At 35.5% G+C, this 17359-nt stretch overlaps 1 protein-coding gene across 1 annotated transcript; it reads right to left on the reverse strand.

Moving 5' to 3' along the window:
• Nucleotides 1-700: 700 nt before the first annotated feature.
• On the reverse strand, nt 701-4546 carry LOC105443482. The gene is made up of 3 exons (XM_030989512.1): nt 4455-4546; nt 3008-3141; nt 701-1948 (listed from the first exon to the last, which is right to left on the reverse strand). Exons 1-3 carry the CDS (start codon nt 4498-4500, stop codon nt 1766-1768), a joined length of 363 nt encoding a protein of 120 aa, XP_030845372.1. The 5' UTR covers nt 4501-4546; the 3' UTR covers nt 701-1765.
• Between the last annotated feature and the right edge of the window lie 12813 nt (nt 4547-17359).

Here is a 17359-nt window from a genome sequence, read left to right on the forward strand (position 1 = left end):
CTGAGTGATCTACTGCTGTACATTCCCTCTTTCAATTTTTAATTAAATGCTCAGCCTTAACAGAAAACAAAGAGAAGCAAAATGAAATGGAATAGAAACAATATGAGAGATATTCGATATGCAATTAACAAAGATATACAAAACGCACCTGAGTGATCTACTGCTGTCCTCTTTTATTTTTCCATTTCATGCTCAGCCTTAATAGAAAACAAAAAGAAACAAAAGGAGATGGAATAGAAACCACATGAGAGAAATACGATATGCAATTGTTATTTTTTAAATAAAACACACCTGAGTGATCTACTGTTGTACATGTCCTCTTTTATTTTTCCATTTCATGCTCAGCCTTAACAGAAAACAAAAAGAAACAAAAGGAGATGGAATAGAAACCACATGAGAGAAATACGATATGCAATTGTTATTTTTTAAATAAAACACACCTGAGTGATCTACTGTTGTACATTTCCTCTTTCATTTTTCAATGTCTTGCTCAGCCTTAACAGAAAACAAAGAGAGACAAAATGAGATGGAACAGAAACCACATGAAAGAAATACGATATGCAATTAAAAAAGATGTACAAAACACACCTGAGTGATCTACTGCTGTACATTTCCTCTTTCATTTTTCAATTACATACTCAGCCTTAACAGAAAACAAAGAGAAACAAAATGAGATGGAACAGAAACCACATGAAAGAAATACGATATGCAATAAAAATTTAATAAAACACACCCGACGACTTTAAAAGTTCACGATCGCAAAGACTTTTAAGAAATGATCTTAATAGCAAATTCAAAACTCTATAGTGAATCCCAATGGAATCATATTTCGACTATTGAGTGCCAGTACATCATTGCTATGTTCGCACATTTAAATAGTTGAAGGACAAGGCTATTTAAGAAAAGAAATCAAGTCCACGAATATTCTACCCGACAGGCGTTTTCCTATCACCTTCCTAGAACGAGAACAAGCTTTGCTCAAAACACCTTAATATAATTATACAGGTCCTAAGTTCTGGAATTCTCTCGATTCTGTGATTAAAAGGTCTGTAAGTGTACATGTATTCAGAAGAAAATTGAAAAGTTATTATTTGAAAACATATTGTCATTCCTGATTCCTGACTATTCTTGTCTCCAACTGTATACTTTTGTTCATTACAATGAGTAACTAACGGTATGACCATACCAACTATGTTTATTATATACTCATATCGAGAACAAACTATATTGTAATATTGTTTCAATAAGCTGCAGATAAATTCCCTTCCCTTTTCCTTGTCTTTTGTAGTTAATTGTGAGTATCGGTTCATGTATCCCTGTAATCTCCCTTTCCCCGTTTTAGCGTGTATTTGTATTTTATAAACTTTACTTTAGTTACTTATGTCATTTTTTAGTTTAAGGAGCCTATCCACAACAAGCTCTGCATTTTCATAGGCTCCGCCACTTTATCTCTTAAGTTAAAATTAATGGACAATATTCTGAATAGTGTGTACCGGTATTGTGTACATGTATAAAATAATCATTTTCAATGTTGTTACACTCTTTATAAAATGAGATATTGTGGAAACCAATAAACTATCTATCTATATACTATTGACATTGCCTTTGGATGTTACTCGAAAGTCTCTGCGATCGTCTTAAACACACTTTTGCGAGAAAGACCAAGGATTTCTATCTTTTCAACATAATTCTACGTATACAGTGCATACATATTGCTGTGTATATTTATCCTACGACCCCGGTCACGTGATGCATATTCTGCAGCCTATTGTCTGGCGAGGATGAAGGCAGCCAGCATGGCCACGCCCATAGCAACGAAGCTGGTTGTCACGGTGGTACCTCCATTGCAGAGGTTGGATTTGCAGCAGTAGGTACAGATACCCAAAAAGCAGCCCTCAATACAGACGGGAGCACATGAACGCCTTACTCCTGATCCAGAAACTGTTTTCTAAATGATAAAAATAATAACAACAACAACAATAGTATTGGCGGGTGTGGTAGTAGTAGTAGTAGTAGTAGTAGTAGTAGTGGTGGTAGTAGTCATGGTATTAGTAATAATACAGAGAAGAAAATTATATTAATGATACTGCAACCACTCCTACTATAACTACTACTACAAATTATAATAATAATGATAATGTTAGCTATGATAATAATAATTATAATAGTTTTATTCAATAATAAACTAATCGCACTAATGATAATCATAATACAAATAATACTACTACTACTTTTACCATGAATTATATCCATATTTAGGATAATAATGATAATTGTAATATAATGATAAGTAAATATTATAATTAACAAGAAATGCTTAATTTGGCTTCTATTATTGCATTGTTTCACAATTTGTATCATACTGAAAAATGGTACTTTATTTAATATCTGTTGTTTCACCTTTTGCACTAGTAAAGCTTGAGCAATTAATTTCAAATGGATCTCCTGCCTTACAAGTCATATCTAATAATAATAATAATAATAACAATAATAATAAAAATAATAATGATAATAAAAATAATAATAATAATAATTTGATTTGATTTGATTTGATTTATTTATTTCTGTTGAAAATAATTTAGAAAATGACAAAAATTATAATAACAAAAATATGTGCCATGAAAGTTTAATCAAAACAATGCTGCTTCTTCTATTTCGGAGCACTTGAAAATAATTCCATTTGGGGGCCATCTTATGTTATTTTTCACCTTTACTAGAATACACCCTTCTCTTCATGGGAGATATCATTACAGATATGCTTTTGAGTCAAATAACACTTGAGGTCAACCAGAAAGCGAAAAATATAAGGAAATAGAGCAAATGATAATCTTCTGACGTAGGTGAAAGTATACCTCCTGTTTGTGAATAAAGGGAGAAAAGAATAGGGAATGGCCGCACATAATGATGATATTAAAAACGATACCCTTTTTGAGAATTTCGAAGGGAAAAAATAGTTGGTGAACATTCCTTCTTAATGAGATTAAACAAATGCAAGTGAATGTCTTACCGAACAATGTCTGATTGGAATGAAAGTTTTGGGACAAGTGTTTTGCGATGCTCTTGAAAAAAACGACAAAAACGGAAAGAAAGGATCATCACAAGCCCAATTGTCACACGTGTAGCAATCAATGGCCCAGGTACCTGTGTTAGAAATGATAATGACAATATCAGACATTATAAAACGGGTTCTAGAAAGTAGGCAATCTAATTGGTCAAATGAAAACCCGTGACCATGCATCATTCTTTCCTAACACGCCTACCGTGCAAAAACGTTCCATTCAAAGGTGATAACCCACGGCTAAAAGCGATGATGCGCGGCTAAGATGCGCGTTCATTGGTATCTCTGGCGCGTACAAAATTAAGACGAAATGCAATGCACTAAGTTTAAAATGGCAAGCAAAGACATTAGACCCATTTACATTTCTCATACACCATTTTGACCCCCCCCCCCCCCCCCCCAAAAAAAAAAAAAAAAAAAAAAAAAAACAATGTCGGTGCATGTTTGTTCGATCATTACGATTTTTTGATGAGAAGGGTGCATTTCTACCACCATGTTCACGTGCATGCATGACATGTCAAAACACCCTCAATTGCTTTCGGCAATCCCCAGTGTAACCATTTATCCCATAGGTGGAGAGTGGCAATGTAGATGAATGTCTCACCAAAGGACGTTGGTGTCGGGCTGGGATTAGAACCACAAACCAAATGCTTCACAACTCGTTTGCGTATCCACTATATCAAGACGCGTTATACCATGTAATTTGATAGATTAAACTTCTCATTAGCAAACAACTATTTTCGAAGGAAAAGGAAGCCCAAATACCCTTTCCACGGATTCATGATTACATTTGCCAGATGAATACAGGGGTACAAGAATACTTGGCAAAAGTGAGATGTAAAATAAAAACAGAAACCAGTAATGAAGAATTAAATATTTTATAATGTCCACCTAATTGTATCCGTTTAGAGCCGGCATATATAACTATTACCGTAATGTGAGTTACATAACAACTATTTCTGACGATAACAGATTAGGTCAATAAGAGAAAGCATTATAGTGATTTGGGGAAGAGCCGAAGGGAATGAGGAAACGGATTATGTAAATAAGGGGAAGGGCGTAAGTAAGGGAGAAGTTAAAAGTAAATAAGGGAATCGACTAAGGGAATTATCAAAGGAATTATCTAAATAAGGAAATGGATTAAGTTATTAAGGGCAATGATTGAGAAAAGGGATTGCGCGAAGTAGGGACAGAAGTTTAATTGAATAATAGAGCGGGTTAAGTTAATAAGGGCAGTGATTAGGTGATTAAGGGAGTGAATAAGCGAATGTATTAAGTGAATAGGGTAATTACTTTTGTTGATAAGGGAAGGGCTTAGGTTAATAAGGGAAGGGATTATTAAGGGCAGAGATCAAGTGAATAAGGGAAGTGATAAATAAAAGCAAAAAGGCCTTACCTACGACCATTGAGATCAAAAGAAGAGGAACAAAGAACAACTTCATGACTAACTCGTCTGCCTGAACGTATTCTAAATGATAACACACACAAAAATGAAATATATTCGATGATAATCACTTAAGGATAATAACAATTACTTTACATTTAGACCTACCCAGGGTAACTTCATTTAATAATAATGTCCATTTATATATAGAGCAGGTATAAAATAGGATAACAAAATTGCCCTTGGTACTGATTTTCGAATTAAATTTCAATTAAATTTAATGAATATTTTTTCCCTTCACAAAAACAAAATGAACATACCATGATGTTTATAATTACAATGTTATGTATGAAGGTGGCGAAATTCCCTAAAAGCACAGGGCTTGAATAGGAAAGGGGCGAATAAAGAAAAGTACAACCATTACATTGAAGACTTTTTTTTGTTTTTGATTTTAACTGTTGTACCCAGACAATATGTATATATAGGATTATCCTAATTGAATTATTTGTTCTACATATAATTACATACATAATTATATAAAATAAAAGGATTTAATCTGGTATCGCAAAAGCCCCTGGCCCGTCTCCGTGTCATTTGGTCTGAATGGCGTTAGACCATATGACAATTGGACAAAACGACAATAGAAAGCAAAGGACAAGTATCCCGGGTTCACCCACTCCAGCAAAGCATAGAGAGTCAATGCTAATGCGTATTGACCTCTAACACTGCATGCTTGCTGTGAGGCGGGTTTTATTAGACCTAAACACAAATATACACACCACACAATATTGCATAGACTGCACACAATCATGTCGATGCAGCTGTAAGCAAATTTTGACACTATAGACTTACAATTTGAATTTTTAAATTATTCTTTTTAAAATCAGTAAGTTAAAAAAAAAAGTATTTTACTGTTATTTGGTGTCATCAATTCTCACTAAAATACCGATTTTGAGTGAAATCAGTTGAGTTTTGTACAGTGGTGTTTGAAATGTTGAGAATCAAAAGCACATCTTTTACTACACAGCCAGGATAGTGATGCTCCTATGTGTGGGTTCACCAGTGGAAATGTGAGTTGCGTACAAATATATAATTTTTCAAACATCTTGTCTTATTCTACAATTACACTAGTATTTGCAACAGGAAATGTTGCTTTTTTAAAGGGTATAGGTGCAGCCACAATGATATTTTATTGATTTTAATCTAAGCGAAAAAATGAGAGAAACATATAAGTGAAAGTTTAAGCAAAATCCGATTACACGTAAGAACATTCTGATTTATGTATGGAAGTTGTAATCAATTAAACAAAAATTAACAACTTTATTTCATATCTTTCCAGGTTCTGTCATATTCGTTCTGTACCGAAGATTTTATTGAAAAGTAGAACTGTGTCATATGTTTCAGAGGTTTGCGTAAAAAAACACATAAATAATGGGCAATGATTATGATATAGGCTGCTTTGACTATAATTATTCATTTTCAAAATGTTAAAGAAATGTTAAAGAAATGTTAAAGAAATGTTGAATGTTAAATAAGAATATGTCTTTTGTCTGATTTCGATGCCCATTCAAAACCATTATTTCAACAACTATAGTTTTTAAATATTTATCAGTTGAATCAATATGCGTACAGTCATGGTTCGGTGGCAAAGCAATGGCCTCGTAACTGTGAGGCTCCAGGATCAAAACCGTGTCGATGTGCCATATTACTGCCCTTTTGTGAGGCATTAATCCTCATTACTGTCATTTATGACTTAATAATCATAGCAGCATACATAATGCTTTAGCAGTCACGCAAAACAAACACTGGCAAATTATTATTCAATAAAATCTGAGAATGTATACCATTATCTAGATCTATTAGGAATAAATCATTGTCAAAATAATTCCATAAATTGGGGTAAAAAAATACTACAACTATATGAGCGACAGTGTAAGTTTTGGTGTGTACTGCAAGGTTCTGGAATCATCAAAATGATAAGAAATTTGGCCCAGTCTTGGTAAAGTTACAAGCACTGCACAGAAAGATGTATATGGGACTACGCGATATCTATCCATTCCGGATAGATATAATAATTTACCACATAATTATATCAAGTAGTAGGCGGTTTCCCGGCAAAATTTGTATCATCACGTATTAGTCAAACATAATTCTTTCACATGATTGTTAATAAGAACTTTCATTTTTTGAGAGAGGGGCGTTTCCAAAACTGGTCTATAGGCCTACCTATAACCTAGTAACTCCATGCTACATATACTTCGTGCCATGAATGAAGTAAGAGAGGGAAAGGAAGGCAATTAGTGACGAAGAGAGAGAAACTGAGAGTGTATATTTTCAAAGTATTAAGTGGGGTGTAGAATGACGAGACTACTGTCTTTCCCGTGCCTGACTCGTTGCCAGTTACGACTATAATAGCGAACTTTCGATTTTAGGCACCTGACGTGGGCTACTTCGCGTGATGTCATATTTATCCCATGCGCATGCGTGAGCTTCTGGGCCCACGTTCCCTTCAAAATCACCCGACGGGAGTCGGGGGCAATTTCCGTGAATCCCCGTCGCCGTACGTCAACGTGAGTATAGTTTCATCATCTTCTTTTGTGTTATTCTTTGTTTTCATTATTCTATTATTTCCTCTTGCTATCTTTTGTTTCTTTTTCTATCACATTTTCTTATGTTATTCTTTGATTTTATCATTCTATCACTTCCTCTTTCCGGCTATCTTTCCTTATATTATTCTTTGTTTCTTACTTTTTTCACCTTCTCTTATGTTATTCTTTGTTTTTATCACTCTATCACTTCCTTTTCTATCTTTCCTTATGTTTTTCTTTGTTCCTTCCTTCTATCACCTTCTTTTATGTTATTTTTTGTTTTACCATTCTATCACTTTCTCTTTCTGTCTTTCCTTATGTTATTCTTTGTTTCTTCCTTCTTTCACCTTCTCTTATGTTATTCTTTGTTTTTATCGCTCTATCACTTCCTTTTTCTATCTTTCCTTATGTTTTTCTTTGTTCCTTCCTTCTATCACCTTCTTTTATGTTATTCTATGTTTTAGCATTCTATCACTTTCTCTTTCTGTCTTTCCGTATGTTATTCTTTGTTTTTATTATTTCCTCTTCCTATCCTTTGTTTATTTTTCTATCACCTTTTCTTATGTTATTTTTTTTTCTCAATTATTTCAACTGTCTATATCTGTCATCCTCATGTTATTCTTCGTATCAGATTTTCGCGCACTGTGAATTTATTACCTGATTTAATCATCTGATCTAAACAAAAAATGGTCACGTGACCGACGAAAGCACCGACGTGAAAAATCGAAAGCACTGCAGCGAAGGGAACGGATGTGAGCTGCGCAACGTCTCCACGCTCCAGTACCTCGTAGTAGCCGACGTCGGGTGCCTTAATCGAAAGCTCGCTACTTATTACGGACGACGCGACCGCAGCAATCACGTGCGTGCAACAAAAGCGAAACCAAAGCGTGAAGAGAACTTCGGTCTGTTTCGCGAACGCCGACCATGTAGAGATTAAGTCGCTGTCTACCGTTAATCAAGTCCATTCGTTTACGTGCAGTTGCCCTTAAGAAGACGTAGATGGCGTTAACCAGTATTTGCCAAGCTACACGGCCTTTAAACCCGGTACTGATGATCATTTATCTGCTATGTGATTGCCAGGTGACGCTGCATAAAAACATAGTACCGTACAGACTCGTTACTGTCATCAAAATAATCAAATAGCATTGAAGAGACGATGAACAACTAAGTCGTTATACGTGAGAATGATCACTTCTATTTCTCTACAGAAATATATACATAAGTATCATAATATATGTGTGTGTGTGTGTGTGTGTGTGTGTGTGCGTGTATGTGTGTGTGTAAATTGTATGATTTTCTCGACAGGGCATTAAAATAAGATCAAGAGCAGCTAATTGGTTTGAAGATGGAGAAAATAATACGCAATATTTTGAACAGTTGTTAAAATCGAATAAAAGGAAAAGTGGTATTAGGGAGGTGTATACAAGAATGGGGAAACTACTAGAGATAAGGAGGACATTTTAAAGGAAATTAAAATATTTTATTAAGATTTATATTCATTAAGGGCTGATATATATCAAAACGACCCTTTCTTCTTTAATGATATTTCAAAGTTAAATGAAAACAGTAGGGAAATATGTGAAGGTAAATTAACTAACAGATGAATGTTTGATAGTCTTAAAAGAAATGAAATTGATAAAGCCCCGGGAAATGATGGGTTAACAGTGGAATTTTATTATACTTTTTGGCCAGCTTTGGGTGATTTGTTAGTAGAGGTATTGAATGAAACATATGAAAGGGGGAATTAACGGCATCTCAAAAACAAGGGGTTATTACCTTAATTGAGAAACAAGCGAAAGATACTCTCCATATAAAAAAAATATCGACCCATCACGCTTTTGAATGTAGATTAGAAAATTGTAAGATTTTTTTTTTTTTAAATAAAAAGAATCTAAAGTTCTAGCAAAAAGAATGAAAGAGGTTTTAAATGAAATAATTCAACATGATCAAGTTGGATATATAAAAGATAAAAATATTGGGGAAGATGTACGATTGATAGATGATATGTTATTTTATTCTATGCATTATGGGAAACAAGGGAAAGGGTTTTTGTGTGCAGTGGATTTTGAGAAAGCTTTCGACTTTGTATTTCATAGATATTTATTTCAAATATTGAAATTGTTCAGTTTTGGAGATTCATTTTGCTCTTGGGTAAAATTATTGTATAAAGGGATAAGTAGTAGTGTTATGAACGGTGCAATGGTCACTCCACGGGGTATTTTGAAATAGAAAGGGGAGTAAGGCAAGGAGATCCATTATCGCCATATTTGTTTTTGGTTGCCATCGAAGTTTTGGCGCATGCAGTAAGGAGGGATAACGGTATTAAAGGGATTACATTTGGAAAATCTGAAATTAGGCAAGTGTTATTTGCAAATGATATGACAATATTTTTGAAGGATATTGATTCGGTTAGAAGGTTGCAATATATTTTTGAATCATTTGAACAAATTAGCGGTCTTAAAGTGAATAAAACAAAGACACATTTTATGTGGATGGGTGAGGATGAGAACAAACATGGGCCTTTATTTGGAAATTTGGTTAAGGAAATACACATTTTAGGGGTAAGTTATTCATTAGATCGAAGATTAAAAGATCATTTAAATTATAAAGAAATTCTAAGTAAAATAAAAAAAATTGCTAAAACATTTGTTAAAAACTTATGCGCTTTCAAAATTAAATTATATTTCATCTCTCGTTATTGTCCCTCATTGAGTATACGAAGAAGTTGCAAAAATTTCATTTGAATTTATATGGAGGGGGAAAGATAGAATTAAACCGGCAATAATGTATAAGGATTATGACTTTGGAGGATTAAGAATGATTAATTTTGAAATGTCCGTTAAAATAAAGCGCATAATGTGGATAAAAATGTCTTTTATATGGAGAGAAAAATTTGGGATGGAAATTGTTTTTTGATCATTGCTTACAGTTTGTGGGTGGTAGATTAATTTTTTATGTGATTATGATTTTAAAAAGATTAAACTCGTTTAGATATTCCACCATATGTTGCAAGAAGGGCAAGAGACAAGTAATTTAAGATTTTTTGAGGGTTATATTAATCCAATTATTTTTAATAATCGGAATATATATATAAATGGAAAAAGTATATTTGATAGATACTTGTTTGAAAGAGGGTTTGTTCAACTGAATCACTTGGTTGAGAAAGGCCATGTTAAGTCTGTTAATTATTTTATGAACCTCGGTATGAAAGGTAATAATTTGCTTATGATTATTGATATTTATGATGCGATACCCAGGTTATGGAAGGATGATTCAGGGTTAATACAATTCCTCGAGGTTGATTTTATAAGCTTTAATACTTTTTTCCATATTTCAGGTAAAAAATACAGTTTTTGGATGTGAGTTGAAGAACAATTGATGATTATTTTATCAAAGCACTGCAGCAAACGTATGATTTGCAGGTAAAGGGATGGGGGAAATGATTATGATTTTATAGATAAAGAATTAAAAGAAATATTTGTTAGACCAAGAATTACTACACTTATTAGAAAACAACGAGAATTAAATTAAATTATTACATTATTATTCAAATTATTGCATGGAGCCATATATACTAATGAGCATCTTCATAGATTTGGTTTTGTTGGTGATAATTTATGTTCGTTTTGTAAGCAGGAAATAGAAACATACAAACATTTATTTTTATCTTGCGGGAGCGTTCAAAGGATATGGCAGGCTTTAATACAACTTTTTGAGTTAGATAATTAAAGATTTAGAATGGCAAGATATATTTGTTGGGTTGGTAGTTCATAATAGAATAAAAATGTGTAATACCGTCATTTTCATGGTGAAGTATGTGACATTTATGTCAAGATCGGGGGGCGAGTACCAACTTTAGAGAAAATGAAGACAAAAAAAAAGCATTTTTAAGTATAGGGATGAGGAAAAGAAAATAGCAATTAGAATGGGAAAGCTGGGAATTCGTTTAATAAATTTATGGAAATGCAAGCACTACTTAAAACAAACAGAACTTTGTCATTCCTTGCTCATTTTTCATGACTGAAGTGTCATATGAAAGGGCAGAAACTCAACTTTTTAGAAATGTGATTTTCTCTTTGAAAGTCAGATACCGCCCGCCAAATGACTTTTTGGTTTCCTCTCTTCATATTCATTTTAATCACTCATGCATGAAATATGCATCATATGAGTTGCATCAAATGAAAGAAGAGGATCTAAGCTTTCCAAATATGTGTCATTTATTAATTATAAATTTGACTAAGTTATGATAAAGCATCGATAGTTCTCGGTTTCGTTTTTTCTGGGACGCACTGTATAAGAGAATAACATTTACAATTGACATATATATATTGTGTTTAGGTACTTACACGTTTAATTTGTTGTTATATATACTGAAAATAAGTTTTTGTGTAATTATGTTTATGTAAAAGCAATCAATATTGAACACGTTTATTTTTTGAATTGAATGTATGGTTTGTATTTGGAGAAATAAAACAAAATTGCCTTTTAAAAAAAAAGTGTCTGTAATTCGGAAATTTCTCTATCGCGGTAATATAGAAATAACGATTAAAACAGTTGAAATTTTAAAAAAAATCCCAGAGAGCTCAATTCACTATGACCGGTTTTATTTTATTTCGTCAGATAGTGAATTCAAAATTCTATAATGATTGTACTATAGTAATAGTGAACTAAACTCCTAGGATATTTATTTCAACTGTTTAATTATATATATATATTAGTAAAAAATAAATACGCCTTCACACATAATTATACACACCTGCACATAGAGGCACTGGCACATGCGTGCACACCTGCCTACATGAAACACTACGTACAATCCCAAATACGTATTCTAATTGAACCTAAGAAAATGAAAACTGGCTCGTGCATTCTCTTTTGAAATATTCAAACATTCCATTTGCCTAACAATCCGAACAGAAATTCTCTGAGCAATATTATGCCATTGAAATCGTTCTGAGTTGATTGCCTAAAATGTAATTGGGTTCATGTTCTATAACTATGCACTATATAAATTATGTTGAGCTAAAAGTTTAACAAACAAACAAAGAACATTTATAATGAATCGGCTCAGTTTTCATTTAGACCTTGACTTACCGATGAAAATATAATGAAAATATAATGAATCGATCGCGCTATCACTTACCGATTTGGATTGAAATTCCTGCCAAAAAAAGACCTGGTTATCACTGGGGCATCAATCTCGCTAAAGAAGTGAAAAAAGGTGCATATAGGCCTATATATACACGCACGCACACGTATGCACGCACACAAAAAAAAAACGCGCGCACATATAATCTTTTATCGAGCGAGTACGGATAAACCGGGATAAACTATATCTGTTGATATATTATATACATGGACTGCATGAAAACCGTCTACGCGCTCCCCCAACTTTCTCACCCACATTCCTCTCTGATTCTCCCAATTTTCATGAGTATTCGAAATACATGATTGGTCAATTGGTGCTCACGTGATAATTTTTTTTTTCCCACTAGGAAAAACAAATCTCTACCAGAGCTCCAAATAGCTTTCATTATATACCGCATGTCTAGATTCTTAGCCTCTGATTGGTCAAATTCGCGGGCATGAAATTCACTACGGACTGTCGGGCGGTATGGTGAAAAATATTGACCGGGCATAGTATTATGTCTTTGTACGCGAGCGGGTAGCTATGACAATTTAGATACGCGGGCGCGCAGCCGGCAGCGTTATTTTTTCTGCGGCACAGATTGGGGTTAGGTGCGTGTTGAGCCTATGGAAAAGTTTAGGGTTAGGGTTAGGGTTAGGGTTAAATCAAGAACTCTTTTTTTTAAAAGCCCCAATCTGTGCCGCAGAAAAAAATGACGCCAGCCGGCACCATAATATCATATATGTAAACCGAACGAAATTTCACAAGAGCGATCGATGAGAATTACCTTACGTTACCGTATTTCATCTGTCTTTGAAATTGATTTCTGATCTACTGAGCGAAATGAACGGAGCGTAAATTGGCGTTGGGTCCAGGGGGCACAGCCCCTTTGAAACTCAGGGGTTTTAAGCAGGCAAGGGGGCGCGGAGCGTCATTCAAAGTGGGGGGAGCACCAACCAAAAAGGGCCCTTTCCGGGGGGAATAGTGGCACATACAAAGGCTTTAAATATTGAAATTTCCAGGGCCCCCCCCAAAAAAAAAAATGCGTTTCTCCCCCCCCCCCCCCTTGGGTATGATGCCAATTCCATATCATCTTTAAGAGAATTCGTTTTTGTTTACACTCGGTTTATATTTTATATCAAATAATTATTTCTGGGGGAATTGATAAAAAGCAGAAAATTAAAGAAACAAATTACTGAAACTTTGAGCAATTTCCGATTTAAAAAAAGGGAATGAATGCGTGTTTGTGTAAGTGGACAGATTCATCAGAAGGGAGTTCACTTGAAGTGTATAATATAGTTAAGTTGAAGCCATAACTGTAATAATAGATCCCGGTAATAAATACGAGATTTGTGAGTTGCTGGCTGTGTCAAACAAGACAGATTGCAGCTTATGGATTGTGCAGCCACTTTTTTTTGCACAAAAACTGAAAAAAAATGTTTGCAAACTAGCCACCCTACACCCCCTCCGGCTCTCCGTACCTTGTCCTTTGGCGTCCTATATGGCCGATAGTCCTTTTGCTCGCCAACAACTGAATTCTTCATTATTAAACAAAAAATATTAACCTTTAAAAATCCATTTTATTCAAACCTATTTATATAAAAAAAGTCAATCTTATTTTAAAGGAATACAAATCCTAAGAGAAGAGGCGTAAATATTCACTTCTGAATGAAAAAAACGCCTATAAACAACAACAACAACAACAACAACAACAACGACAACAACATGGGCCGACAGCAATCACTGGCGTCGGGCTTCAGTTTAATTCAACAGCTTTATCACCTTACATCAGGCCCCGCGGAACGTTTAAAGGGATCCGGTAACTTTGTCTCAGATTCTGAAACAAAATTCTGGATTTAGCTCATGATGCAATGATAATTATAAACCTTTAGGTCAGTCAGGAACCCCATGACTTTTACAAGCCAATCGCCTGTCTGATTATCAAGATATTCATGATTGGAATTACACATTTTGAAAACTGTTCGCCTGACGGTTTTCATAACACTACAGTCTTTTGGGGAAAACGAGTATGGTAAAACCGGTCACTCAAAGATTTTTACTTTTTTGAGGCACTTCTTGATCATTTTGAAGCGCAATTTTTTTAGGGCTTCAATATTACACCATATCACAGACACTGATAACACGTAGGGCCGTGTATCTCAGATTTAACATTGTTAAACGATCCCTTTAAAGTATTTACGATCAGGTAGAGCAAAATGAACGGAGCGTAAATTGGCGTGGGGCACTGGCGTACCTATGGGGGGGGCAGGGGGGCAGAGTGCCCCCCTGACGGGCTCCAGGGGAAAAAAGAAAAAAGGAAAGAAAGAGAAAAAAGGAAAAAAAGGAAAGAAAAAAGAAGAAGAAGAGAAAAGGAAGAAAAAGGGAAAAGAAAAGGAAAGGAATAAAAATGGGGAAATTTTTTAAAAAAGACCATGGCCGTACGCACCAGGGGGGGGGGGGGCAGTTGACCCCAGATATTTTGAAAACGTACAGTTTTTTTTCCTGAAAATGTATTGTAGGCCTATACCAAATCCTTCAATTCTACTTTTGAAAATGCAAAAGTACCCTCATGACCAGTTCGGTCGCTCGAACTCCCTTCACTCCTTTTGCTTTTGAGATTCTTCGAAAACTTTTGACGCATCTTTCCCCCTCCCCCACCAGAAAAATATTCCGCATACGGCCCTGAAAAATTAAAACAAATGAAAATAGGAAATATAAGTGATATAACAAATTTGAAACTCTTCGCTGGCGCGAACTGCTTGCTAGCCTATTTTGTATTAAATGTTTTCACTTGCTCGTCCCCCTGAAAAAAGAAAAGGATTAGTATTGCCTAGAATACAATTGTGCCTGCCCCGACGGGCCCCGACCTGCAACCATGGCAACAATAACACACAATATATGTACCAAATGTTACTAACAGAGACTAATTCATTTTTCTCACTCGCTACACTCGCTCGCGAATAAAATGAATAGACATTGCTTTGGAAACAATTATGCCCACCCTTGACCTGCAACAATATCATTAAAAATGGAAGAGTTTTTTCGCCCTCTCGCCAAAAAGGAATTGAATCGCGTTAAACGCGATTGCGTCCATCCCGACCTGCACCAATAAAATCAAGTTTATTTATTAATTTCTATTAAAAGAGAATTATTTTTTTTGCTTGCTCGCTATGCTCGCTCGCCAAAATGGAATTGACACCGCTAACATGCCCGCCCCAACCTGCAACAACCAGGTAATAATTATGTACCAAACGTTATTCAAAGAAGTTTGGTGTGCTCGTGCTCGCCAAAACGGAATTAACATCACCTTAGACATGATTGTGTAAGCCCTGCCCTGCAACAAAAAATCTGAAATTTATGAACCAATTATCATTACAAAAATTTTGCTCGCTCGCCAAAATAGAAATAACACCGCTTTTAATAATCACGTCCTTGACATGGAACAATGAACCCAAGTTTATATACCATATTTTCCCTATAAAAGAGAAGTGATTTTTTTTGCTCGCTCGCTACGCTCGCTCGCCAAAATAGAAATAACACCGCTTTTAATAATCACGTCCCTGGCATGGAACAATGAACCCAAGTTTTATGTACCATATTTTCCCTATAAAAGAGGAGTGATTTTTTTTTTCCGCTCGTTACGCTCGCTAGCTCGTGGAATTATGTGCCCACCACTAACCTGCTACAATATCATTAAAAAGAGAAATGTAGGGGGTTGCCTGCCTACCAAAATGGGATTGACATTGCCTTAAACACGATTGTGCCCGCCCCCTACCTGCAACAATGAAACAAATTTTATATAGCAATTAATTGAGAGAAAGATGTATTTTCGCTCGCTAGCTAAAATGGGTATAAAATCACCCTAAACACAATATTGTTCCCGCGCCCTGCATGGGACAATTGAACCAAGTTTAAGTGGCAATTATTAAAAAAGAAGTGATTTTTTTTCTTGCTCACTACGTTTGCAAAAAAATGAAATTAACGTCGCTAACAAGTGAATGTTCCCACCCCAACTTGCCACAATACCAGTTTATATACCAAACGTTACTTAAAGATTTTATTTTGCTCGCTCGCTCGCCAGAAGTGAAAATTAGCATCGCCTTTTTTGTTTGTTTCGGTAGCTTGCCCCCCCCCCCCCCTGACGGAGTACCCCAGGTACGCCACTGGCGTGGGGTCCAGGGGGCACAGCCCCCTTGAAACTCAGGGGTTTTTAGCAGGCAAGGGCCGCGGAGCGTCATTCAAAGTGGGGGGGGGGGAGAACACCAACCAAAAAGGGCCCTTTCCGGGGAAAAGGGGCACATTCAAAGGCTTTAAGTATATGTACTGAATTCAAATAAACACGTTTTGTCAAGAGCCTGTCTAGTAATACAAGGTTTTACTTTCACCTGCTATGAAATAATAATTGGCCTATACTCAGCAAGTGGACACCTTTTTTTTATGTGTATGATTTTTGATGACCCCCCCCCCCCTCCAATTAAAACAAATAATTAAAGTGACCTCCCCCCCCCCCCCCCCCTCACTGAACGAAATATCGGTCGGCCAAATTTTGAGATTTCCAGCCCCCCCCCCCCCCCTCCCCCTTGGGTATGATGCCAATTCCATATCATCTTTAAGAGAATAAGGTTTTGTTTATACTCGGTTTATATTTTATATCAAATATTTATTTCCGGGGGAACTGATAAAAAGCAGAAAATTAAAGAAACATATTAGATCTACTGAAACTTTGAGCAATTTCCGATTTAAAAAAAAAGGGAATGAATGCGTGTTTGTGTAAGCAGGGAGAAACTCTTATCTCCCTGGTGTAAGTGAACAAATTCATCAGAAGGAAGTTCACCTGAAGTGTATATAGTTAAGCTGAAGCCATAACTGGAATAATATAGATCCTGGTAATAGATTTGTGAGTTGCTGGTTGTTAAGACAGATTGCAGCTTAAGGATTGTGCAGCCACTTTTTTTTTGCTCAACGACTGAAAATAAAGGTTATGCAAACTAGCCACCCTGCACCCCTCCGACCCCCCCCCCCCCCCCCCCCCCAACACACACACACACTTAAGAAAGGAAGAACGAAAAAGTGATAGGCGGCATAGGCCTAGACTATGTTAGATACTCCATATCCAATCCCGGCTAGAATTCGAACAGTTTAAAACTTTTCTTTAATTTGTAAATCCAAACAGTGGGTTAGAAATTTTAATTTATGGAAAT

The sequence above is a fragment of the Strongylocentrotus purpuratus genome, unplaced genomic scaffold, assembly GCF_000002235.5.
Source record: "Strongylocentrotus purpuratus isolate Spur 01 unplaced genomic scaffold, Spur_5.0 spur5_scaffold_18, whole genome shotgun sequence".
NCBI classification, from domain to species: domain Eukaryota; kingdom Metazoa; phylum Echinodermata; class Echinoidea; order Camarodonta; family Strongylocentrotidae; genus Strongylocentrotus; species Strongylocentrotus purpuratus.